Raw genomic sequence first — 27,342 nt, 5'->3', positions numbered from 1 at the left:
TGCTGCCGCCAGTGCCATAGCAATGCTATGCATGCAGCAGGAGCCTAAGCATCAGAGCTGCCGCAGAGACTTTGGGCTGTGCACAGGTGGGGTAAGTCGCCGCGCGAGGGAAATTCTGCTCTGCTGGGCATGGGGCACCTTTGCAAAAGGAGCTTCTCCCCAGCAGGTGTGGGAGCTCGGCTGTGTGGGGCCTGCCAGTGCTGAGGTGGTGGTGTGCTTTGAGGCTTCACCCCACCCTCCTGAACAGCAGCATGGGTTGCGCAGAGAGTGGGGCTGTGGGCAATGTGTGGGAATTAGGCAGTCACTGCCTTCCTCGTTGAGAGCCAGAGCAGGCAGGAGGGGGGTGTGTGTGTGTGTGTGTGTGTGTGTGTGTGTGTTAAATACAAAAAGAACAAACAAAAGGTTCGTTTATGTCAGTAGTTTAAAATGTCCTGCACTATCACTAAATATTGGTTATTGGATCGGCATTGGCTGATATTGTTGGTTAATCATTGGCTGTTGGTATCAGTCAAGAAAATCTTTATTGGTGCACCCCTATTAAGACCTTTTGTTAGTAACAAAGAAGCAGTGGGGATTGGTTCAGAGGAGAATGAACCGTTAGGAGGAACACTTTGGGTTTTTTCAGCTTCTTGAGAGTGCTGGAGTAACATTGTAGCTGTGAGTAACATTGTAGCTGTGATGGTCCAGGAATTGTGTTGGACGCAAGGATTTTTGTGGGTGATATCTTTTATTGGACCACGCACATGGTTAAGATAAAGTTATGCAAGCTTTCAAATGCAAGGCATTCTTCATCAGGTCTGACCAGACAAAGTGACCTGATGAAGAATGGAATAAAGTTAGACAGGCTCTTGAGCGTAAGGCGTTCTTTATCAGGTCACCTTCATCGGGTCACTTTGTCTGGTCAGATGTAATGAAGAGTGCCTTGCATGGGAAAACCTGTCTAACTTTATCCCAACCTTGCAGTTAGTACAAAAGAAGATACCACCCACAAAAATCACTTTCTCTCAGCTTCTTTAAATAACCTTAACAAGCTTTGGCAAGCATTTATTGCAGTTGTCCTGGCCACAACTTTTCCACTATCTGTCTGGAGCTGGTAGTTGTTGTGGTGTCCGACCGGCTTGCCGGGCTATGGCCGGGAGCCTGGAACATCAGGTGGGTACTTTGACGAGTGGAGTGGAATTAGGCACAGATGCGTATTGGTAAAATAGATTGTTTACTTACGCCGCCGATGCATGCAGCGCAGGAAGAAGCTGACTTTGATTGCAGTTACAAACGTAGCAAGAGCTCTTTGAGACGAGACGTTCCGTAAACAGCTTATCGAGCATGCAGGGGAGGGGGTACGTCAGGGAGGTTGGTGACGGGGAGTCATTGGTGGGTGATCAGTCCACCAAGTTTACTCCAGGATGCGTGCGGAGTTCTCCAACGTGGGCGGAAGCTGCTCGTACTTTTGAATAGTTAACAGGCCAATTGCTAGTTGCCGAGTGGGAGTAATTTGTAACCGGCCAATGGGTGGCACGCATTTTGGCGCGCATAGTTAGCCAATTACAAGGGGTTGTGAAGTTTAAACAAATGTAGTCGTTGGGCTTGGCGGGCTTTTCAGTGTGCTGGGATTTTCCACTGTGCCATAGGCATTTACTTAATGGGTTCTGACAGTTGTATGTACAGTCCAACACATTGCAAAAGCAGCATTTCATGATTCTATGATACTAATGTTACTGTGCATCTGCTGTTGCATGGTGGAATGCAAAACGTTTCAGACCCTGCTGTAGAAATGGTTGAGGCTCATCAGTGCTCATTAGTTTACACACAGCTCACTGGAAGTGCCATGCTGGAATCCAGTTTGGAGGCTATTTTAAAGTACAGGAGGAGGAAATAGTGGATCTGGGGCAAGGAAGGTCTTCAAGGAAGCATGCTTTATTTTGAAATCCTATCTAAGCCTCCGGTGCAAGCTTAAATAGGCCAATGAATGCTTGCAGAACAGGTTTCAGATCAGCTGTGTGTGGATATGTGATTAATCATACACTGTTCACTTAATCAGGATTCATTGTTTGCAATAATGCTGATCCAAAAGTGATTTTGTAGAGCGCTTTCCATATATGACAACTGCAAAGTTTGCTTTGTTGGTAAACTTTGTGGTGAAGTTGCAACTCACTTTGCTAGAGGCAGCTCATTTAAGAACAATTGAGAAACTTCTGAACTCTACCTTTATCTGTGTTCTTTGAAATAATTGCTCATTATCAACTTGGCTCTTTGGAGTACATAGCAACACACATAAAACTGGCTGCTCTCAAAACAAGAAATTAAATACAAGCTGAGGGAATAGTCTTTCTGAAGCGCTATGAAAAAAAAATAGAACATAAGAAAGAAGTGGGTGAGCAAAGGAAATACATTTCTGTGGGATTTGGTCTTACATTTTGCTCTTGTTTGAAACCAGCAGGTTTTCATTAAGGGTTCCTATAATTTAAACCTATGTCCTGATCCTCCTTTACCCATCAGCTTCTCTAAGTACAGAAGAGAGCCATTAGGGATACAAGGTGTTGGGTTTTTTTCACCAAACCTTAGATATTTTTTATTTTTTTTTTTTTAATGACCCATATATGGTGCTTTGCTCTAGTACTGTATTTCCTTCCCATTTGCTCCATGGCCTTAGCACTTTGTTGGAATGTCCACGATTCTGTTGTTAACAGTTTACTACTTAAGTTATTGGTAGGCCACTTGTTTTGCCAGTCTCCAGAGCTGGGAGCCATGTCAAGCACACAGAAGCCAGAGTCATCTCGGCCAGATGGTGTTTGATACAGATGGATGGTTGGTTGTCATGCAGATCTTCTAGTTGGTAACTTGTTGCTGCCATCTGACTCAAGGAATAATTTGTGCACACTGGCTGTCAAAAGCATCTTCTCTTCTGTCTGTTTTAGCTGTCATGTCTGTGCTCTGTACAGAAGTGTTGACAAGACATTGCTGTTGTACATTTTCAATTTGGTTCTCAGTGATTTTTCTGCTTCAGGAGATCTCTTATAGCTGCTGGAGTGTACTGCTATATCATAATTTTTCCATGCTCATGCAATGCAACAATTATATGCCCTGCTAAGGCAAACTTGGGTAGATACACTCTTACATACTCTGTGGACAAGAATATATTTTTAAATAAAAAAAAAATACAGATTAGATTAAGACTAATTATATATGTTAACCTCATAGCAGCCTCTGACTTTGCCCCAATTCTTTCTCTGCTCAGTCATTCATCTCTCCTTTTGATTTTTTTTTTTTTTAATTCCCCCCCTCAAAGCTGCTTGAAAAAATGTCACAGGTTATTTGTCATAATTTCAATATTATTGGTGTTGTAGCAGCAAGAGCAGGCTAATTGAATAATGTTGTATAATTCCATTCTGCTGCTATTCAGATGACAGTCGGGTGTGATTCAGGTATTTTCTTAATTGGTTATCTAATATACATGCATTTTAGGGTAGCTGACGGTCCTTCTACCTGGCCTGATAGACCAGGCCAAGATGCTGGCTAAAGGGGAGATTAGGCAAAGTTAGATGCAAAGTAATGCTGATCAGTCTCACATTCCTTTCTCTGCTGACTAAGCCCTTCCTCCCCTTTTCTGGGGGATCTAGAGGACACAGGTAGCAAAGACACATAGCTTCTCTCTTTTCTTTGAATAAATTAAATATTGAGGAATATATTTTCTTAGTTGAGTGGAGAATATCTGTTATGGGGATAGAAGTATATTAGGGGGGAAAAATAATCAGTATATTTATATAAATGTTTAGATTTGTTTCCTTAAATTGGGTGTCCTATTATGGTAAACAAAGTAACTAACCAACCCTATGAAATAATAAACAAGTACCAAAATACCGTAATTTTAAAAAATGAATAATTTAGTTCATAGTTATGAATAAAGTTGGGGTATACAACCTCTGGGCAGCATGCAGCCTTCCAGAGTAGTATTAATCACCAGATATTTCAGAAAGTTGGCCACCTAGTCAGTTGACCAGATCACTCATACTGGTAGCCAGTGGTTCTCAACTTTTTCATACTGCTCATTGGACTCAAGGCACCATTCAGAATATGCCAGCTCTGCTTTCACTTATTTTTGACTCCAGAAAAATAACAGAGCAAAGAACCTGGAAAGACCACAACAGGTCAGAATGTTTTGACACTATGTTGGATTCCTATTTGAAATCTTTGGGTTATCTTGTGTAAGTGCTTGTATACCTAGTATTGTACAACATCCCATGACACCCTTAAAAGAATCTCACAGCTTTCCAGAGTGCTGCAGCACCAAATTGAGAATCACCGGCCTAAGTAATCCTCCATTGGAAAATGTACCATGTAAATAGCCTCAATAGAGTTTGAGTTACGCACCCCTGGAATACAAATTATTTTACTTAAAAATTATCTTGCCACTTGCTTCTGTTGGAATCTAGATTTCTCTAATCTAGCAGCTAACTGATGGCTGCTTTTTTGAGTCAGTACAGACTTGACTTTAACATGCCACAGGTGACAATAGTTGGATTATTGTGCATAATCCATAGCTGTAGTTGTCATAATACCAGAGTTGTCAACCTGCATCTGCTAAAGATGAGGTCCTTGGCCATCGCAAAAAAAGACTAGTGCTAATTCAAATATTATATTTGCAGACGGAAAGCTATGTACAGCAAATACGGGAACAGCAGGAACAGATAGAGCTTCAGAAAGGTATAATTGGAAAACTCAAGTCACAGTTAGCTACTAACAGAGGTATGTATTCTAATTTGTATAACTTGATATGCATCTCCTTGGGTGTGTATGTATATGTGCATACACATATGTATACATATACACACAGACACATACATACATACATACAGACGCACACAAGAAAATACATATATTTCAAGAAGAAGCGTGAGAATAAAAACACCCTGCTCGCATTGAAGTCAGTGGAAGTTTATATGGGGTCTTAAAACTATTTGCTGTAATAAGAAACTATCTGTGAACAGGGTTTACTTTTTTATTAATATTCAGATATTTGACTAATTTGTGTGAAGAAGCTTTAGTTTGCAGGTTGTTAGACAATTGGGTGCTGTAATTTTAAATGTGTTTTATACTACCATATTTTCTTGCATACGACATTCCCCCAAATATGGCATACATCATGTTTGTGGAAGGCAGAATGTAGAAAAAAGATTTTTCTGGAGTTATCGCATAGAGCTGGCTTTTTCATGAAGGCACTGTGCTACAAGATGGCTGCCAGCTTCTCTATCCCTGCCAAGAAGCGGGGGGGGAGGCAGGCCAGTATTAAATCTTTCACAGTCTCTTGAATTGTCACAAGTTCTTGGAAAGTTTTATTCCATAACAAAGATATGGGGAATATGTAGTACTGTGGTGAGTGCCACCTCAGTGCTACATATCTACTACATATCCCCCTGCCCCTATTATAGTATAAAATTTGCCCAAAAAAAACAGGTGCCAGTTTGAGAGTAACTGTAAAAAAGTTAGCACTGGACTGTAGCCCCTTCTACCTCCTAGCAGGAACAGAGAAGCTGGCAGCCATCTTGTAGCTCAGTGTCTTTGTCTTCCTGTTGCCTTCATGCAATGACATTCTAGTGAAGAAAATCAGCTTCCCGACTTAGGACACACACCCCAGTTTTGGAGTGCTGATTTTTGGGGAAAATATGTGAGGAAATACAATATATGCTTGGTCAGGTAAGTCACGTGGAACTTTGATGTTAACTTATTGGATAACCAAAGCTTAAAAAAACAGACTTTGTCTTTCTGTTCAAATTGCCAATGAATATTCTTAATTGTATGAATCTATGGTACAAATAATGGAAAATAGAACATTTCCAGCATGGATGCTTTTGGCTAATGCTCTTACTTTTCTTGAATATCAGAAAAGTGTGTGTGGGGGGTTCCCCAAGAATATGCAAATATTTTGCTGGTTTTGCCCAGCTCTCTAGATAAGTATTTGAGGACAGAATCTGGGAAAAAGCAAGGTCTAATAAAAGAAAAGTCATGTATATTTTAAATGAAACTCAGCCTAATCAAAACAACCAGTGTATCTAATGTTGCTTTTTTTTTTTTAACATGGCAGAACAAAATTAGTGATGCTCAGAGCTGTTTTTATTTTCAGGCAATGCCCATGGTTATGTTCTACCTGAAGACCCTGAAACAAAGAGAAATGAAATCTCCCTTAACTTAACTTTTGATCAGCTTTATGAAAAACTGAACCTGGCAATGCAAAGAGAGAAATTTTTAAAGGTACAGTTGCCTGTTCTGTGTTTAATATGAGGTTATATTTCTGCCTTAAGGACCCAGAAAAGAAATGAGGTTTCAGAGACTCGTAGAACTGTCTTTTTCCAGGGGCAGATCTTCAGCTGGCATAAATGAATACAGCTCTGCTATAGTGGGTTGAGCTGTGCTGATTTTAATCAGCTGGGGATCTGGTTCTACTTTCTGCCAAAGAGCAGCAAGAACTGGGAAATCCAGTTCATTGGAATGATGTTGAAGATGCTCTGCACTCGGTAAGAGAGTAAGTAGGAGCTGTGTACTCACCTAGTTCTTTACCTCACCAAAGTAGCATTCAAGAAAGAGCTCCCACTTATTGCTCAGGAGAGCATATTGCAGTTCATGCAGGGAACATGTGTTTGTGGGTGTGGACACACATAATGATTAAAGCATTTCAGAGGCTCCACATATACAAGTCCTCTGAAACGTTCTTAAAGTAGCTGAGACGCTCCAAAATAGCACATCTTGAAAGGAAGTACTATTTTGAAGTGTTTCCCTTTTTTTATATATCTGGACGTGAGGGGAAAGAAAGTGGATGGGTCCTGCTGTATCCTACTCTGGCTCCTGGGGCACTGCTTGGTCCCTGTTGGGACCCCTGAACACTCTACTGAATCACCCCCTTGCCAGACCTGGAACTGAGCTTACCCCCACTACCACTGCACTCCCTGCCCCCCAGATCCCTGGCAGCTCCCAGGCCCAGTGCCAGTAAAGGCACTCCAACCCCAATTCCCTCTATCTTTGCTGGGCTGAGAAGGTAGTGGGGATCAGAGCTGGAGGAACAGACTCATGGCAGCAAGGCTGGGGAGCACTCCACTATCCTCTCCCTTCTCCTCCCCTCTACTTTCTATCCCCGTGAGGGAGGGAGAGGAGAGAGCTTGGAGTGGAGTCACAAGTCACTATTCTGCTCTAGCACCCCCTGGCAAGCACTAGAGGAGGCTGCAGTGCTCTGAAACATGCTAGGCAGGAACAGCCAAGAGGCATGTGTGGCTCCTGGATTAAATGTTTCCTTTATGAAACATTTGCAAGTATGTTTCAGTTGGAAAGGTTTCAATTGTTACTTCTGTCCACACCCTGTGGTGGGGTGGGGACTTGACACATCTGTCACCAACATGTGATTGTGGTGGAGAGTGAATCTTTTTTTTTTTTTTTTTTTTTTTTAAGTAATCAGTACTGACTGAGTCTTTTTTTTTTTTTTTTCTTCATATCCTGTTTGCTGAAGCCACACAGATTTTCAGCATAGCCCACTGAAGTGACAGGGATGAGAACAGAGCAGCAGTGTTCAGGAGGTAGGAAGTAATTTACATGAGGCTCCCACGCTGAGCGGAGGTAGTGAGAGAGATGAGCACAATGCTGAGCCATTCCCAGAACTGGTCAGCTTGCTGCATCTTCTGGGGCATGCACCTCAATAAGGTTTTCTTAATTTATTCTGTGTATGACACAATGACGTTCTCTTAAAAAAAAAAAAAAAAAAAAAAAAAAAAAAAAAAAAAAAGACGTGCAAAATGAAAAGATTAAATTTCAAAAGTTAATTTCAGGATTTGTTTGCTATGTACAAACTAATCCTACATTTCTGTGAACTAAGCACATTTTATCAGATGTGTTAATTTGAAAATCATTTTATCAGATTAGTGACAGTTGCTAATTATCTTGTAGGAATCTAATTTGAGTCTAAGGATTCTTTTAAAAAAAACATTTTAATTTATTACTAGGGAAATTCTAGAAAGAAAAGAGAATACAAAAATCTCATCTTCATAGTTGTGTTTTGTTGGGTAGCATTCAGAGCTCCTCAGCTTTGTTTTCTTCATTGTTTGTGTTTGTTTAGATGGCTTGAATAGATTTCAGTTGAAGGGTTAACTCTTTGTCACATACTTGCAGATTTTTATATTTCTCTACACTTAGTTGTGCATTGTTTGCATTATAGTTTTGGGTCCCATTGTATTGTACAAACAGATATTAAAAGGCAGGTGCTATCTTGAGGAGCTTGAAGTTTAAATAAACTAAATAGGTAAAGAAGGAGAGAAAGGAAGCACGTTATCCATGTTTGTCAAAAGGGAACCAGGATGCAGAGAGAGTACTTAACTTTTCATGGTGTGCTGGGTTGTCTGTGACAGAGCTGGGAGCTTTAGCTCTGATTGATTGAATTTGAGTTCAGCACCTTTCTTTTCAAGACATGATGAGCTAGGTGTCCGCACCTGGTCTGATCAAGCAGTGTTCTAATTTATACCTTCTACTCATTAATACAATATTGTGCCATGTGCACATTGCATCCCTTACTTAATGTAGGTCTTTGATTACACGTTTAATAACATTGTTCTTGTAGTATTTTTCCTACCTCTCCCCCCAATTTAAATAGCTGCTTCTTGAAATTATGGTCTTCAATAGAAAAAACAGTTCTTTATCAACTTAACTATAGGAGTTAACTTCCTATTATGTTTGAGGATTTTTTTTTGGAAGATACTCTATCAAATTATTTCCCTAAACTAGATAATTTATGTCCACATTGTCCCCCATCATGTGAACTACTTTCAGCTGCATCCCCAATAAAACTGCTAGACTTAAAAAATATAAATTAATGGTAAGATTCAGTAAATGTAGAATGAACATCCGTATTTAAGATAAATGTAATTTATATTCTCCATGCTATTCCTGGTTAATGTTTAGTGTTTTCCCCAATTCTGTAAATGCTTGTGTTTTTTCCTTTTAAACTTCTCTTTTAAATGTCTAAACTGTCTTCATCTGTCCCTGTTGGAATCTCTCCGAGTTTAGTCCTCCATCCAGTGAAGTCAATGAGTAACTGTCTGTAATTAGTGCAGAATTATGTCCTAATTTCCAGATACTTAAAATGGTACTTTATTAGATGTTTTGGAGTTGCTTATTTCTACACCTGGATCTTATGAGAGACAGCCATATTTTTCTCTTATATCTATATACTGTTTACAGTGCAGTCTAGCTTCCCTCTCTGGCATTCATACACATTGATCAGGGGGATGATGGAATAGAAGCCTGTACAACCCAACCTAACAGGGCCCTTGAGCGTGTTCAACACTGCCTTCTGGGTCCTACTGAAGAGGGAAAATTCTGGTGTCTCTGCTGGAGTCTGCAAGTGTGTGAATACCATCTCATAGTTAGCTTATTTTTTAATCTGAAAAAATCAGAATGCATATGATCTTCTTCATTTATGCCCAAAAGGAGACATTAAAAATACCAGTGCAGTGTGCATCTTATCCCAGACTCAGGTGAAACACCAGACTGATGGGAATCAAGGAAATCCATGAAATCCTTTCTTGCCAGAGTTGTTTTGCCATATCCTTCTCAATCATCTTCCCTCCAGCCCCCCAAAAAGGAGGTTACCTTTGGCATAATCAACAGCATGAAGAGATGTTAAATATGAACCAAAGGCTAACAGTAATTAACATCTCCCTTCAGGAGACTAATGAGACAGTATTTCAGTATGTGCCCAATGATGACCCTAGCATTTCCAGCCAGATTTTTATCAACTAAGATGGGCTGATCTAAAGCTTCACAACGAATCAATGGTCTTGGGAAGCAAAACTAGATGGACCTAAGCAAACAAGATTTTGAGTTTCTCTCCCAACTGAATTACTGTAATCTTATGCATGAAGTGTATGAACAATATTTAACACTGCAGCCAAGACAAGATGGTGTATATACACCCACTGAAGAAACTTGCCATTGATCAGGACTGTGACACGAGGAAACCCTCTCCATAGATTCATAGATGTTAGGGCCGGAAGGGACCTCAATAGATCATCGAGTCCAACCCCCTGCATAGGCAGTAAAGAGTGCTGGGTCTAGATGACCCCAGCTAGATACTCATCTAACCTCCTCTTGAAGACCCCCAGGGTAGGGGAGAGCACCACCTCCCTTGGGAGCCCGTTCCAGACCTTGGCCACTCTAACCGTGAAGAAGTTTTTCCTAATGTCCAATCTAAATCTGCTCTCTGCTAGCTTGTGGCCATTATTTCTTGTAACCCCCGGGGGCGCCTTGGTGAATAAACCCTCACCAATTCCCTTCTGTGCCCCCGTGATGACCTTATAGGCAGCCACAAGGTCGCCTCTCAACCTTCTCTTGTGGAGGCTGAAGAGGTCCAGTTTCTCTAGTCTCTCGTCGTAGGGCTTGGCCATACGAGTGGCCCTTCTCTGGACCCTCTCCAGGTTATCCGCATCCCTCTTGAATTGCACGCAGTACTCCAACTGCGGTCTGACCATCGCCTGATAGAGGGGAAGTATCACCTCCTTGGACCTATTTGTCATGTCAAGCACTGTCTAATAAAAGATTTTAAAATTTATTTATACTGCAGTAAGGTATTCAGAAGTTATGTCTTGATGGTCCCCACATCACCAGAGGCGTGGGAAATGACTGCTCTAAACTGAACTGGCTGAAGCAGTCCAAAAGCAAGAGGTGTGTTCTAGCATATCATGCCCCATTATTTCTCTTCCTGACTCCTTGTACCAAAGATGGGAGAAGGTGATATGTATTTGACAATGCTGGCTTCGTACTAGTTGACAATTCACTGTGCTTGCCCATTTTAATACTATTTAAATTCCTTTTGTGTCCACTGAAGTGGTGTAAAGCAGAATTAGTGGGATCCAAGTGTGCAGCATTTTGCTATCAGCTGTGTGGGGTTTTTTTTTTTTTCTCCCCATCATCTTTGTAGGCCATTTGTATTCCAGGTGATCAGTGTAGTTGCTTAAGGGGAATAGGAATCTTTTGGGCAAAATGTACCAATACTTAGACAAAAGAGGGTAAATAGCCTGTAAGACCATTAATATCAGTTTATCAGCTAAACAGTATTCTTCCTGGGAGCCATCTGAAATCTTGTCACTTCTGTTCATTTAATAGAACAGAGCAGTAAAATGGGTCCTTGACCCTCACAGGATAACCTTCTCGAAAGGGAGAGTCACTGATCTGTTTATGACATAAGTGTGATCTCCATCCCCATTGCCAATCCCAGTACAAATCCATAGTATGGCCAGAGGTATTCATTGAGCCAGACACTACTCACATAGTACTATAGTGCTCATGAGACCTTGAGCCAATCTAAAAAAGATTACCACAGTGTGTTTTGAGTGGCTTCAGCATTGATTATTCCAGTTCTTAAGGGTTCGTATGCCACTGCTATGATATTAGTAACAGGTAGGAAGGGTAGCGTAATGACCTGGAGGGGGTGCTAGATAGGGAACTAGCAGTTACCTGGTTACATCTTGACAGTTAACAGTGATGTTGACTTTCACTGTCATGTAATGAAATGCCGCCTTCACAATACTGTAATATGATGCTTATATTAGAGCAATGATAGTGTGCTGGTTCTTCAACAGTCTCACATGAATAGTCTTTCTTCTCTTTCTGTGCTTCCTTATATACCCATCCTAACTCCTCTAAGCTGGAAGTGGGCATTTCTTTCCTACTTTCCACAAACTACTAGGAAGGTATTGCAGTGCCATCTTTCCTCCTTTGAGATGAAGAGGAGCAGCTCTCACTGCAGTTGGTGTTTGCTTAGTGCTTACATGAGGACTCCTTTGATCTCTTCACCTTCTGCTCTGCTTAACATTTTTTGCCAGAGAAACAGAATCACAGTACTGTCTAGACTGCATGAGAGCTGCACAGAAGGGGTGAAGGAGTCCCAAACATGCTTCTTTTGCACCCTAAAAACTTTATACTGAATGTGCTTTGCAGTAGTTACATTTTTATTCTGGATTTTACTCTGTACTGTTTTTCAGACCTCCTTTGTGTCTTAAGCCTGAACCTAACACAACTCTTGGCTCCACCATAACTTGCTTCAAGTCAATATATTCAAACCTGGTAAAAAGAGTATCGTATCCAAACACACTACTGTCTCTACCTAACATTCACTCTAAGAAATCTGCACATTAAATTTCACCTAAATACTTTGCTGCTTCCCATGATCCCAAATATGTTTGAGCTTTCAAAGATCATCTACACCAGACAATAATTTTCTGTGCCTTCTACTTCTCGCTCCATTATTTCCTTTGTTTTCTCTCAGTCCTATCTGGCTAATCTAAAATTTAGCTTCTATATTTTGAACAATATCATCTGTCTTTGGAAATGTTGGCACATAGCTTTTTATCCTAAAGCTTTCAGACTTCATCTCTTTTCTAAGAACTGAATGTAAAAATCTGTCTCCTTCATGTGTCCAGTTTTGGCCCCCATGCTTCAAGAAAGATGTGGACAGTTTGGAAAGAGTCCAATGGAGAACAACAAAAATGATTAGGGCAAGACTTATGAGTAAAGGCTGAAAGAACTAGGGTTATTTAGCCTGGAGAAGAGAGAACTGAGGAGGGGATTTGATGACAGACTTCAGATACCAGACAGGTGATTACAGAGGGGTCAGAGATGAGATTTTCTTCACGAGCATAGAGGACAGGGCTAGGAGCAACAGCCTCAAGTTTCAGCAGAGGAAATTTAGATCGGAGATTAGAGGAACTTTCTGACTATGAGGGCGGTCAAGCATCCTAACAGGCTGCCTAAAGAAACTGTGGAATCTCAATCCTTGGAAGTTTTCAAGAGCACTTGGATAGTATTCATCTGACTATTTGCTATAAGGGGGGACTAGAACAGAGAGGGGTTAATGACCTATCCTGGAAATGGGGACTAATATCTGCTCCCTATCTTTTGAAATGTCAAATCTGGTAGGACTCCTCTACCACTAGTTATCAATATCCAAGGTAACAGTATTCAAAGCTAGAGAATGACCGTTGGAAAATAGAGGGAATAGCTGTACTGCTATTTAAAAGATGTGGATATGTGAGGTCTACAGACAGTCAGAAAGATCAGAAATTTCCCTTGGGTAGAAAAATCCCATTGACTGCTCTGGCTACTCAGTGAATGGGAGCCTTCTGAGAAAAAAGAAAGGTTTATTTTGTACTGGGTGATATGCAGGAACCCAACCTCAACCTGCTTCTGATGTAGAGCACTGGCCCATGATTGATTAAATTTACAATTTAAAGCAAAGAAAAGCTTCTTTTCCAAACCTCACTGTTCAGTGGATCCATGATATTGACCTTTGTGCAGCCTTTTGAGATGGCACTGCTGGGACAGCCACATGCATGTCTTTGTATCTCTGTGGCCAGAGCTGGATTTTTCTCTTACATTGTCCCTATGTGGAATAATCCCTGTTTATGTCATTTCAAATGCGTCTTTTCACCCTTGCAGACTCCTAATAAACAAATCAAATATTTCTCATTGAAGTTCCTGGCTTTCCTCTGTATTTGTTCCTTTCTTCTCCCAGCCCTTTGCAAACGTATAAATATACATCTCTCTATATATAGTGCGTTGTTCTTGACTTCCTGGCATGTTGGTGACGTTTCTGAGTGAAAACTGAACACCTTTGGCCTCATTCTCCACTCAGTTACATGCTGTTAGACTATTGGAACACACCTGAGGTCTCATGAGCACCCAACCTCATATTTGTCTTCCACATTGACCTTGTTTTTCAAATAATCATTTTGCCGTATAGCATGATTTGCTGTTGTCTTGACATTGGATGTAACTTCTCCTAACCCCAAATCCAAGTCCAAAATTACATTGTTTTTCTTTACCTGTTTTGGCAGAAACGAAGGTTAGAGTGATGCAAACATACATTTTTTTTAGGGAGGGGACACCAGCTCTGAAAAAAACAAAACACTTGCACTTTCCTGTTTGAATGACTTGCGAAACAAGTCGAAGTTTGTTCTGTAAAAAGATGTGTGTGTTTGTTTTCAACGTTAAAACAACAGTGGCTATTTCTGATCTGCTTGGCTACTTCTGGTCAAGTATAAATCTAATTTGACCGAAGTGGAGATCTAGCTCCTGTTTTCATTATGACATGTTGAAAATACAATTTAGTTCAAAAACTCCTTGTTTATACTCTGCTGTTTTCTGCCTCACATGACTGTCCCTACACTTCCTGAATCTCTCTGAAATTCCCCTTTTCCTTCCCTTTTTTTTTAACCTTATATAGACAACTAACATGAATCAGTCACTCTTCTGCTGTTTCCAATATAAGTTTGTTAGAAATCCCATGCAACCGTTAGTTATTTCTACAGGTTTCAGAGAAACATAGCTTTTGTAACTGCATCTCTATGCTTCAAGCCATGTACCTTTTTCTTTGCACTGATAATCCAAAAATCACCCACCTCTTTACATAGATCATAACAATTTTTTCCTTTTTAGATACTGTTAGGTTTTTGTATAAAATTCTATTTTTAATATAAGTTCCAACCATTTACCTATTTAACATTTAGGATTTGAGCAGTACTTTTTTGCTAAAATTGAAGCATCTGAAGACTTTGTCACCCTCTTCAAAATTTCTTTTAATTCTACCACACTTTTGTTTAGCTTTCAGATGTTTATTTTAGCCTATCCAGGCTATTACATAAAGAAATATCTCCTAGTCTGGAAATAGTAACCCATTGTCCCACTTTTGTAGGAACAATTGGAGAATGAGAGCATCAGAATGAAGCAAATTGAGGAAGAGAGCAATCAAAAAGAAAAGAAACTTGTATCAATTATTGCTGTAAAAGAAGAAAAAATAAGGATTTTAAGTAACAGATTAATAGAATTAAATGAAGTACAAAACTGCATGCAGATGCCAGTATATAAGATGGAGGTAAGAATATATTATAATATAATTATATTTTTTTTAATAATTATCCTTTTTCTGTTCTTTTTATATTATTCACTGTAGTAAACAGATTTTAGAAGAAAACTGTATATTCATTACTCGCAAGATTACTAAAATATATACAGCAGTATTGTTCCTTCTTGATTAAGCCATAAAATACTTGAAATTTGTTTTGTGCTTTTTAATTTTTCAGCTTTGTATTTTAAATAGCTTTCTCTAATGTCATCACATCATTGCAAATTAAATGCATAACTTCTCAATTACTCTTTTTTTTATTTCACTCTGTTCAGATAGGGGAATTTTACTTATCAGGAAGAATATCCAAGTTAAAATAAACATAAGGTATTTCATGACTGTAGTCAAGGATGCAACTACTGCTAATGGGCACAGGACTGAGCCAGCTTTAAAATTAAACTCTCTACTGGTAACAGTGTGGCTGGTACAGTAGCATGGAGCTCAGTGTGGGCTGCTTGATTGTTTACCCAGCTTCCGGGGCAGGTTTTGCAACTTGCAGAGTTCTGTACTGCTTCTACCAGTAACCAATCTAGTTAGTTTAAAGCTAGCAGAGGTGTCTACTGAACTACAGAAACCTCCTTGACTGCAGTGCAGGTATAAACTTTGACTGGTTATAGTAACAACTCTGCTTCTTAGCTGATGGCATTGTTTTAAAGCTCATGTAATACTAGTGTGATCCACAAGGTGGTACTCGAAGTTAATAACTTGTTTAAAATCATGGTAGAATACTTGACAGTGCCTGTGGCTTGCTCCTTGAAAAATGCTGAGCTGAATTGATTTTTTTAGAAATAGCTGAGTCCCAATGTAACAAGCCCCTGACCAGCTACATGATTAAATTACAAGTATATTAACATACAACTTCTGTCTGCCGGTTTCCATCTCCATGAAAGGAAGATAATCTTTATCTACCTTTTAAAGTCCTCTGAGTCTTGAATGAGAATTGCTCTATAAACAAAGAATTGTATTATTAAATGTGTGACACCCAATTCTTCATAAATTTCTGTCTAGCTCGCATAATTTGTAGATGGGTTTTCGGACTGCTAGGAAGATAACTTGGTTCCATTGATGTTGATGAATATGGTAACATTAATTAATCTGCCTTTTTGTTAGTGCATGTAAATATAAGAATTGAAAAATGTATGCTAACGCAGGCTCTTTACTTGCATATTTTACTTCAAGGTGAAAGGGAAAAAGGTTGCTTCAGATAGACTTGAGTTATCTCCAGGGATCCCTGGTATTTCAGCTGTGCCTGAAAGGTATATAATTTTGCTGCATTTTTGCAAATCGCTGTTAATGTTTACATCTGCTAAAAAGTAACAAAGCGAGCTGCTTCCCTGCCTTTCTATAGTATAGAAAGAGTGGAGAAAGTCCAGAACGGGGAGGAAAGAAGAGCCAATGCAGCATGTGGAAGCATAGCTGGGGCTCTGTGGGTATTTGGGGGCATGTTGGGAGAAAGAAAAACAGCCGCTTGATGCAGCAGGGGTTCAGTCTCCTTTGGAAATAGCAGTAGTTGTTAATGTGGGCTGTTGGATGGCATTAGCTCATCTTGGAGGGGGAATGTGCCTCCATGGTGGAATAACTGATGGCAGCACAGCAGAGGAGCCAGCTGTGCTGCCAGGAGGGGACTTAGTCTGCACAAGGAAATAATTCTTAGACTGCCTTGTTCTGAATCAGAGTTCAGAGCTGGGTTTGATCCATGGAGCCCCAGCCTCTGTTGCGGTAGAGGCTTTGTCATCTGTACATGATCATGAGAAGGGGACTAGGGAGATGAAACTGAACTTCACTATATTTAATGAGCAAGTATTAGTTCCTGTAGACCTTTCCACTGTTCTGTAAAATCACTTCTCCCTACCCAATTCTTTTTTCTTTTTACATTAGAAATTCAGCTATTCCTTGGAAGGCTGTGCATGATTGGAAAATTAGTAGGATTGCAAACAAAACCTGATTTGATACAAAAAATGATACTTTATTTGAACTGTTCACATTTTCGGTGTGTTTTACCTCATCAATTAAAACATCTAAGAACAGTTGGAACAAATTATGCAACTGCTACCATTTTTTTCAGATGATGATTCTGTTTTTTGGAGCAAGGTCCTAATCTACATCTCTTCCAGAGGCCTTCAGCAAAACTATCAAGGCGGCATTTGACATTCCTGATTGTTATGATACAGGCAATAAGAAAAACACAGACAAAAATCTTTCAAACTTTTTAGAAGTAAAAAAGTAGAAGGGAGTAGAAATCCATTTTTCCGTATTCTTGTTATCCTTAACAACCCAAGAATTTATGCTTAATCTGTGTAGGCCAGTGTACAAGAACAGCTAAAGCCTTCAATTTTAAGTATTATGCTGCATAAGTAAGGTGAATAGTGTAATCTGCAGGGTTTTTGAGAAGTCAAAATCTGCACTTACATGATAAACTTTATTTCTCATTCTTAGTATGATCAACTAGGTATTTGACAGCCATGTAGCACTCTACAAAAGGCCCTGGAGAAAACCACATCAAGTGGGAGGGAAAAAAAGCAATGATGTTGGTTGCACAGGAGAGGGGCAACTAAGTCAGATGCTCTCCAGCCCTTTACAAAAATGCCACACAGAAAAATGGAAGGAGAAGCAAGTAACAGCTGCTGTTACATGGCTTGTTCACTTTCCTGTACTGACTAAAGTCTATGGGGAAAAATAGGAAAAAATAAATGTTCACAGCAGCAGTGGCTGATTTCTTTGGACTGGCCATCACATGAATGGAAGTAGTACACTTGCCAAGAATGCACATTATGGCTCATACTGGAGGAAATGGAGAAAAACACAAAGGTCTATGGCTGAGGTTTTCTGTAGACCCCAGCTGTCTAAAGGTTTACTGCTCCAACCCAATTCTGTGCAGGGGCATGTGAATGTGTGACTAAACAGCTACAAATTGTATCATATTTATTTGCCTGCATTGTTCCCTGCCACTTGTCTTTGAAAGGTGTGTGTGTGGGTGTGCATGCTTGCTTGCACATGCGCTTTGAGAGAGAGTTGTTTTGTTTTGTTTTTTAAATAGCTATTTGTTTTTCTCTCTTACATTTGTGGAGTGCTACTTGTAAATTAAAGGTAATGAAAAAACTGAACTCTGACACTTGCATTTCAAATATTGGACTTTTAGGGAAGCTCTAGAGACAGTTTTCCAGGAGGTACAGGAAGAATGTCATCGAATATGCACATTAGCCAGAAAACAAACAGATCAACTGAGTAAATTTAACATGAAGAGAGAACCTGTAACTGGTAATATCTTAGTTCTTATTGTGATCCAACTGTTTGAAAGCTTTTCTTTATATTTGAAAATACAGTAAATTGCATATACATTTAAAGTACTGCTATTTACTATCTGCCTCTTTCAAGTCTGTGCACATGGTGTTTTGCAGTTCACTAAGAAAATGCACCGTTAGATCTGATATTCAGTGATCAGTATTCCAAAGTCTATGGATAAAAGGCAATCCCAACATCACCAACTTTTGTTATTCCAGTTTGTCCTTTGTAATAGATTCTTGGTTCTGAGTGGCCATGTCTACATGTGCATATTAATGTGACATAATAAACTCCAGCACTTATCGCGCTGGAGTTTATTGCTCTTGGGCACCACATTTACATGTGTGCCCAAGACTGCAGCACATTGAGCTGGGTCAGAGCAGCCCTGGATGGCAAGGGGCCCAGGGGGTCAGCCTGCCAGCCCAAGGCTGCTCTAACTCAGCTCAACATGCTGCAGAGGGACTGGCTTGGGCATGAGTGTACTGCAATGTGGAGCTAGCCAGCAGGCAACCCCTGCACTGAAGTGCCCTCATGTCCCAGCCAACTGCATCAGCATCTACACATGCAGTGCTGTAGTTTTAGTTTACTCCAGCCTCATAGCCCTGAACATGTAGACACTGAGACATTTACTGTAGAGCTAATTAGTCTACCCCACAGTAAACATCTCACATAGAGGTATCCAGTAGTAAGTAAAAGTATGCTCTGTTAATTTTGTCAATTCATAAAAATACCAATTATGAATATTGTTGGCCCTAATCTGTCAAAGAAGACTGCTGAATAATTGACATGGCATAGAAGAGGACTTTGTCTTAAAGTTCCTAGTGCAGACTTGCAAAGCTTATCCCTGTACAAAGTAAGAACCTAATTCAACACCAGCCGAAATGAATTAAAGGACTTGACTGTGGTGGGAACAGGATAAGGCCCTAAACCCTGGTTCTCTTAATGCATATGCTATGACAAAAATAGTTTTAGAGACACAAACAATATGTTAAAACAAGAATCCAGTTACCGTACCCTTTCAGTCCCCTTGATCCATGGAGGTATCTTTGATGCATGTCATACCATTAAGTAAATGTATGGTACAATTCCATGAATGAATTGATGGTCCATTATTTCATGCAGGTCATTCCGCTACTTTTAAAATTATTATTATTATATTGACTGTACCCCTTTAATTTTTGTGATTTTTTTTTTAATTCAGCAGATATTCCAAACATTTGATTGATCTTTTGTTTTGTTTTTCTTCTTCTTGATACAGGTATAAGTGTGTGCTACTCTTGACTGGGTTTCTGTAGGCATCACTGTACCTTTATTAATAATGTGTTTTGCATTTCTCCTTAAAAGTGGACTCACTTAAAATTTGCATTGAACGCCTTTACCTATTTAATGGGTTACCATGATTTTTTATAATAAATAACCATTCACATTATAAATGGTAAAGTGTATAATGCTACTCACTTATAGCTGTGTCCACTTAAAATCAGTTGTACTAAACTTGGACGACATCAAATGCTGATGAGATAAGGCTGGCCAAGATTCTGAAATGAATAACTTTGCATTGTTTATTCTGTATAAAGAATTACATCTTTTTTACTCATTGCATAGTTTAGAAGGGGCAAATACCTCTTAAGAGTTGTTCTTATTATCACCATCTATCACTAGTATATTACCTTACTGATTTCTGTATATTGATGTAGCCCCTATTACCGTTATATCTAGGAAACTTCAGGGGGACTGACTTACTCCCAGTCACATTTGGAAATTATTTTGCAATATATAGGTTATTTGTGTGTTCTTGTGCTCAGTGCCTGGAGTGCATTGAGGATTCCCAAAACATGAGAGGGAGGGGGAGGGTTCAATTTAAAAGCTTGCCTGACCTGAAATCAGTGAAAGAGGTGCCTAAATACCTTTTTAAAAACATCTTGTTCTTAGTGCCTTGCAGACCGTTGGCACTTCATGAGAGATCTTCAGTTACAGCTTCTATTTCTGCCAGAATGGTGCAGTAAATATATGCATGTGTGTGTTAAAAGTATTGGGCAACATAAGTTTCAACAAAATGAGTGTTTATACCTAAAATTGTAGAGAGGAATAGAATTGTTACAGTGAAACTAAGCAGAATCGTATTTCTGGTTTAAATATTTGAATTGGGGCTGACATTCATAAAGGAGGGCAAGAGAAGAATCCCTCAAATTATAACAAAAAACAATAAAAAATTAAGAGAATTTAAAAATGCCTGTAATCTGTACATTTTATGCATTAATGATTACTTTGAACTATTGTTTCCATAGGTTCTGTCTGATGTTTTTCCTTTCCTCCCTTCACAGATATCCAGTTTTCTTTGCCCATCCAGTGTACTGATAGAAGTGATCAACAAGCAGAAGAGCTTTTTAAACCTTGGGTTAAAAAGGATATAAATAGAGGTGCATCATGCATCACATCTATCACACCAAGAGGAGTGGGCCAAGATGAGGAAGACAACTCTGTGGAATCACTTTCTATATTTAATGTCAAGTTTCCACCTACAGACAATGACTCTGCTTTCTTGCAGAGCACTCAGGATAAACCAACAATGCCTTGTACTGTAATAGCCGAAAACGTGCTTCAGGATCATGATTTTAACATGGAGCATAGGGACCATGCTATGAACAGCAGTAAATTGAATTCTAACTCATCAGAAGCACATGGATTTGATCCCATAACCTCAGCTTTACAAAACCTAACAACTACTGAAAAAAGCAGCTCCCCAAACCCTACAAACATGCTTATAGAAAATTCTCAGGACAAAACTTTGTGTTTGACAACTGGAGATACTGATCCCAAATTTGTTCATGAGCACACAAATCAAGATGTCTGTGAAGTAAAATTTCCCTCTTCAGAGGCCACTGGGACTACTGTCAGAGGACCTCATCAGGTATCTCTCTACTGATGCTGTATATTTCAAAAAGTTGATATTGCATTTAAAATGTTCTGGGAAAGGTCTTTCAGGCCTTTTTATGATTCACATTATTCTTATGGTGAATATGACAGATGAATCATCTTTCTGACATTGAACCTGGGTGCACTACGTATTGTTTCAATGAAGGAAGGGAGAGAATTTAACCAGATATTTCTGCAGTATTGTAGCCTTGTAGATATTGCTTCATGTATATAATACTGTAATAATATCTGCTTCCATTGCAGAACTGATTTTAGTAACTTCCTATGATTTTATTCATATCCAAAAAATTACTTGCTTTCTCCGTGGTTGCTCAGTAGACTCTGTTGCGTGGTGCTGTACAGCATTATCCTTTTTAAAATGTACAACTAGTATGTGGGCACATGGACTAGTTTCAACCTAGATCTAATGAGTGGCAAACGCAAAACAAACACTTAACAAGAACCAAATATTTAAGAAATAAAATAGAAAAACATGTCTTTTCAAATAGCCATAAATGGAAGACCATGAAAAAACAGACTCATGAAGATCTTCCTTTAAAAAAAAAAAAAAAAAAAAGGACACTTCAAGCATCTTCATCAGTATATGGAATTCTTGTAGAAGTCCCTAGAATTTTAGCACTTCTGAAAAGATGGCCCTTTTCTGCACACGGTTTGCCACACAGTAGCAAAAACATTTGAAGCGTATGTTTAAAATTAAGTCCATGGGCAAGATCGTGGCCTAACTCAAGACTCTGGAAAACTCAAGTTGACTTTAGGCCAGCATTCCACCATTTTTGTTTCTGACAGCTTATCTAGAGGTTATTTGGAGGCTAGAGCAGGTATTGACATTTAGGATTTTTTTTTTTTTTTATCTTCACTTTTGTCATTGAATTGCTTTGTGTGACTTTAAGTAACTCACTATAAACTTCTTACACCTCAGCTTTGTCTTAAAAGTGAAGATAACATTTACTGATCATAGGAGGTATGAGGCTAAACTAATATTTGGGAAGCTTCTGTTGGACACTAGATATCTGAAAATCTTTCTTACTGATCCTTAGATCCAGTCTAGTTCACCTTCCTACCTTAGATTGCTTTGTTTTAAACAGAGGCAGAAGAGTCTAGATATTTGTAGCACTGCTTTACATTTTATTTTTAAAAAGTGACCACAGGATCATTGTTAAAAATGTATAATATCCAAAATGTATTGTCTGTCCTGTGGTATATTTTTTAGTTTTACACTGAATTATTAATTACACTTGTTTTATTGTATAAATTCTCAGTTATAGATGTGACCGAGTAAAACAAATTAAACAATTTATTTTATTACTAGTGGAATTCCTGTGGAGCTGTGAAGCATCCATTCTATTACTTGTTACTTTTTCCCTTTTTCTCCGTTCTCTCTCCTGCTTGTTCTTTTACTAGTTAGTCTGTGTATTCATTTTTCAATAGATGGCACCCTGCATTGTGTATTACAGCAAGTGAAACAGCTGGTATGTGATTACAGATTGATGGGGAAGTATGCAGCTTGAAAAGTGCAGAAAAATTGCTGTTGAACTGTTTCAAGACAGGAGTAGAAAATTTTTATGTTTATGCACAATGAGGAAATGTATTTTGATATCATTTTTGGTGAATGACCAGTACTGTAGCTCTGGGAAAAGGGTTTAATATTGAATGTTACCTTGGGAAAGAAAAGTGGCAATAGAAAATAGTTTCAGTATTTATAAGTAATATCCATATAGCAAAGTAGAACATAAGGACATTGATTAAAATGTTGCATCTTATCCAGAAGTTTATTTGAAAGAAGCCAATATTACTTTAGATTCAATTAAATATACATCTGTGTATATATATTTAAATATGCATCACCTGGATTTAACTGTTTCCAAAATGTTTTTATTCATTTCTGTTTTGCATAAATTGGATTCAACTGTTTCTTTTTAAATAGTGATTAAAGGGTCCAATTCTTCGTCCCAAATGAGTTATAGGCTATTTAAAATTCTTAAGTTTTTAACGGCCTTAGAAGCATGCATGTCCTTTTGGCTGCTTTAATGTTGGTAACGCTTAAGCATGTGCAGCTTTACCGTTGAATAAAGGCTCACGGCATTCTTTTACTCCTGTTATATAAGGGCTAGCGATAAACACCTAAGCCTTGGCACTTGCTTCCATTGTCCCTGCCACTAGTAGAGCTCCAACAGGAGTGAATTACGTACCTGACTTTTTTTTTCCTAGTATAGATGAGGAATTTCGTGCATTGACTACATATGTTAACTTATAAGATGGAAAACCCCCTAAATGCAATATATTTGGCAACAGTAAGCCTTGGAACTGCTGCTCTCAGTTGATGTAGTAAATTTAGCTCTTTCCTTCTTTATGGATACTAAATGTAAAAAAACTTGGTGCTGTTTCCTTAGGGTATAGTAACTTTTTAAAAACAATGCGACTGCAAAGGGAAACTGATTGAAATAAATATGCATCTTATTGGTCTAAGGTTTTACTGATTTAAAAGGATTTGTATATGTTTTTATGAACACGCAATTAAAACTTTAGGACCTGAACTTGCAACTACTTATTGCTGATGGCATGCTTTATGTAAGTGAGATTACTAACTCTAATAAACATTAAGACCTCATGCCAACAAAACACTTAAGAACAAGTAGGACTTCAGGCATTGACTGTAAGCAGACTACATATCTACGTGTAGTTAAGCAGTGGTCTGTTTAAGCCTCAAAGAAGTTAATGGAATTTAAGTGCGTGCCTAAGTGTTTTTGCTGGGTTGGTACTTAGTCCTGGTAGTGTTTGCAAGATTGAAATAAACCTTGCAGGACAGGACACTGACAGCCCTTGTTCCCCTGCTTTGCTTGTGGCAAGATGGCAAATTAGAGTATTCTTGGTGTTTTGGGTATTCAGTTGTTCAACGTGATTGTGTAGTTTTAGGAATAGGTTGTCAGTACTTGTACAGGATAGTTTGGACAGGGATGATTCTGCCCAGAGTATGGGGTTGGACTAGATGACCTCTGGAGGTCCCTTCCAGTTCTGTTTTCTATGATTCCATTATTTAGAGGGAAAATTGATTGCTAAGCTGTGCCCAGTTTAAAAACTAGAGTCAACCACTCTGAAAGTCAGGTTGGCCTCAGAGTCTATCATGGTATAATGGGTAACCACAAAATTCTTATCTTCTAGCCTGGGAAGGTTTGAGAACACAAGAATAAAAGCTCCCTGCATGTAGACGAGATGTGAAAGTTCAAGAGAAAACTGCTTGCCATTCTGTGTTGGGTGATAGGGAAAAAGTTGGTGTCAAAAGACTGTAGAGATCTCTCCTACCTTATGTTCCCTCCCCCACATAAAACCGATACCAGCCTGCTGCCATTCTGTCTACACTGCTGGCACAGCATTACATATCTAGTTTCCCATGTACTCAGAAGCAATGTAAGGTAGCTTATATTTTACATCTTGTTTGTCTATTAATATTGTAATGAAATTCTTGATCTTCATTTTGCAGTCCTGATTTGTTCCTCACGCACCTACTGGGTGGCTATCCACTATATCTGAGTCTCTCTACTGCTGCTTTTTTAGCATTAAAGCATAACTCAACATGTGCCTTATTTACAGTGCAGCCAGTGACTGCAGTCTTGGGTAGACCTATCTGAGTTAGGTTTTGTAGCCCACTCTCAGTTTTGTATGCCACAACTATATTGCTTCCAGCACTTGAGAAGCTAGGTAAATACTCTGGCAGATAGCCAGTGTTGAGTTTGATGCTGCTGCAGCTAGACTGTTCCTGGTACCCAGGCTAGCTTGTTTAAAGCTCATTTAAGTATGTCTCCCTTACACTGCAGTCACAGCAGGTAAGAGGTAAAATATAAGCTATGCTACATTGCCAGGGAGACTGGCTTCTGAGTAAATTGAAAACTAAATATGTACTGGTAGAAGGAATATAAAATAAAATCTGCCTCATGTTAGTCTTGTACAGTAAGCATATGCTTTAGTCCTAATGTGAAATGGATATTGCATATTTCCTATACAGGGCTGTATTACCTACAGATGTCTTAGATTAAATGTTTCTACAGGAAAATATGAAATAAGACACACAGAACCTTTCTATTTCGCTGACTAAAATTATTGTAGTAGTATTTGTCAAAAATGCAAGAATAGAAGTCTGAATTCAAATACTTTACAGCTTTAAATGTGTATTTCTGCTTGTTTGCTTTACTCACATAAACATTCTTCATTCATCACTTTTATTATCAAGTAGATATAAAATCTGAGTAGTTCAAAATGAGTGCAGGTGACTTTATTAATTGAAATGTGATCTTTTAAAACACAAGTAGTAATCTATTTTTTGCTTCTTTCAGCCCATCTGGAAGCCTCAAGACAATGACTTACTGATGCAAGCTTATACAGAGTCTGAACTGAATCAGTCTGGAATATGTGCGTTCTGTCAGGAAGTTTTCCCACCATCACTTACATCCAAAGGGGATTTTCTCAGGCATCTTAATTCACACTTTAATGCACAGTCTTAATGTATCATAATGCTTGCTTACTGTGTGTAAAGCAAGCTGAATTCTGTGTTATTGTGCTATTGAATTGCTGTTCTGTATATATTTAAATTTTACTTCAATACACATTAGGAATTTCAGAATTAAGGCTATGTCCACAAAAAAACAAATTACTGGAACTTTTTCAGTTGAATGCATTTTATTTTTTTAAATTACCTTTGACATTGCAATTTTACAATTTTAAGTCATTCAGTGAAATATAGAAATTGTCATATTCTTTATCATGTTTCAGCATTAGCTTTGGGCCTGCTCCTACAAAGCTTTTCTTAGGTTTTCAATTATCACCTGAGTAATCCCACAGTAAGCAGTAACTACTTGCAGGAGTAAAGGTTTGTAGGATTAGGCCTTTAATTTCTGGAGGTTATTATTAAAAATTCTCCTTATTAGCTAGGTGCCTGATCCTCTGAAGTAACTAGGAAGAAGAAACAGGCCCTATTTTTTTTAATTCTGGAGTGGTATTTTCAAATTTGACTTAAGACAGGTTCAATATTGTATTTAGATTGAGAACAAGTATGAAATTTCACAGGTGTTGAAGGTCTTATAAAATCACCAATATCTAAACTCCACGTGACAAACTTTGAGAAAGCTAAAACTGTCTTTTGTTAGTAATGGGAGAGAGAAGGTCATTCTACCAGTGCAAATCTTTACTAGAGATTTATTTTAACTACCATGGGTTAATTAACCCTTAGCTAAAATGTAAAGGTAGCAATACAAAATTTGACAGATGCATTATTAAACAACTTATTAATATACCCTGCCAGCATTAATACTTGTGTAAAGTACTCTCCTCCATAGGAGTTGAGACCTGCTTTTCTGAACAGGTTAAGTGAACAAGATTTAAAATTTCCCTGAACTTTAACATTCAAAAGAGAATGTAGTTTTTCTTCTGGCTCTTTACTGGATATTATTCAGACTTCCTTAAGTCTATAAAACATTTGACAACCAGACATGCAGACTGAAGTCCATTGGCTTTCTTTAAAAAAATAGATTTTAAAACTAAACAGTTGAAACTGTTTTTCACAAGTTAATACAGTTTATGACTATTAAAGTAAAAAAATAAAAATAAAAGGCAAGGTAGCAAAAGCATTGAAAGGTAATGATGGTCTCGTGGGATGGTGGAGTTGGCTGCATTTGGACTAAAGTTTTTCTTTCCGGACATATTAGCATCAATATTTCTTCTCCACGGGTAAGCACTTTCCCCCCATCTTTTTGAGAAGGTGTCTGGGGCAGGGGTGACTGTTTTAAAAAGCTTAGGGGAAACTAATGTCTTGCATTTTAGAAGTGAGTTCTTATTCTAGTCTGAGGTGCAACCTGATCCTCCACTAAACCTTCTTCTACAACGATTTACTCCATTTTAAGCCTCTCGTGTTTGCATGACTAGCGCGAGCCGAGCGTGCTGCAGTGAAGCGCGGGGTGCGGTGCGGTGCGGTCCGCGCTGCTGGTGTCGGGGGAGCATCTCTTCCCGCCGCGATGCGAAGCGCCCTGTGCCCACCGCGGCCGGGACCAGCGTGGCGGCGGGAGGCCAGGCTCCCGCCCCAAGGAGCGCCGCTGGGGGGGGCCTTGGGGACCACGCTGCCCGCAGCAGCCTGGCACGCGGCTCACTTGTCCCCTGGGCCGCAGAGCCGGGGCTGAGCTGAACAAAATGCTACTCTCCAGGCA

The 27,342-nt window shown here is 39.0% G+C and overlaps 1 protein-coding gene across 9 annotated transcripts in view; it reads left to right on the top strand.

Annotated features, from left to right (window-relative positions):
• TANK (TRAF family member associated NFKB activator) overlaps positions 1-27,135 on the top strand; it is a 49,347-nt gene extending 22,212 nt beyond the window's left edge. For 7 of the 9 annotated variants that reach the window (XM_025199947.1, XM_025199945.1, XM_025199944.1 and 4 more), the window contains 7 exons: positions 4,644-4,743; positions 6,119-6,246; positions 14,723-14,902; positions 16,112-16,188; positions 18,072-18,190; positions 20,539-21,125; positions 25,480-25,647. In XM_025199947.1, coding sequence (XP_025055732.1) covers positions 4,644-4,743; positions 6,119-6,246; positions 14,723-14,902; positions 16,112-16,188; positions 18,072-18,190; positions 20,539-21,125; positions 25,480-25,647 — 1,359 coding nt within the window. Of the gene's footprint in view, positions 1-4,643; positions 4,744-6,118; positions 6,247-14,722; positions 14,903-16,111; positions 16,189-18,071; positions 18,191-20,538; positions 21,126-25,479 lie in introns of all 9 variants that reach the window. The other 2 variants (XM_006020335.3, XM_006020341.3) reach the window with 2 other exon arrangements.
• The last annotated feature ends 207 nt before the right edge of the window (positions 27,136-27,342 follow it).

The sequence above is a fragment of the Alligator sinensis genome, unplaced genomic scaffold, assembly GCF_000455745.1.
Source record: "Alligator sinensis unplaced genomic scaffold, ASM45574v1 scaffold389_1, whole genome shotgun sequence".
In the NCBI taxonomy this organism is placed as follows: Eukaryota; Metazoa; Chordata; order Crocodylia; family Alligatoridae; genus Alligator; species Alligator sinensis.
Note: the sequence above shows the minus strand (reverse complement) of the source record. Positions and strands in the feature narration are given on the sequence as shown.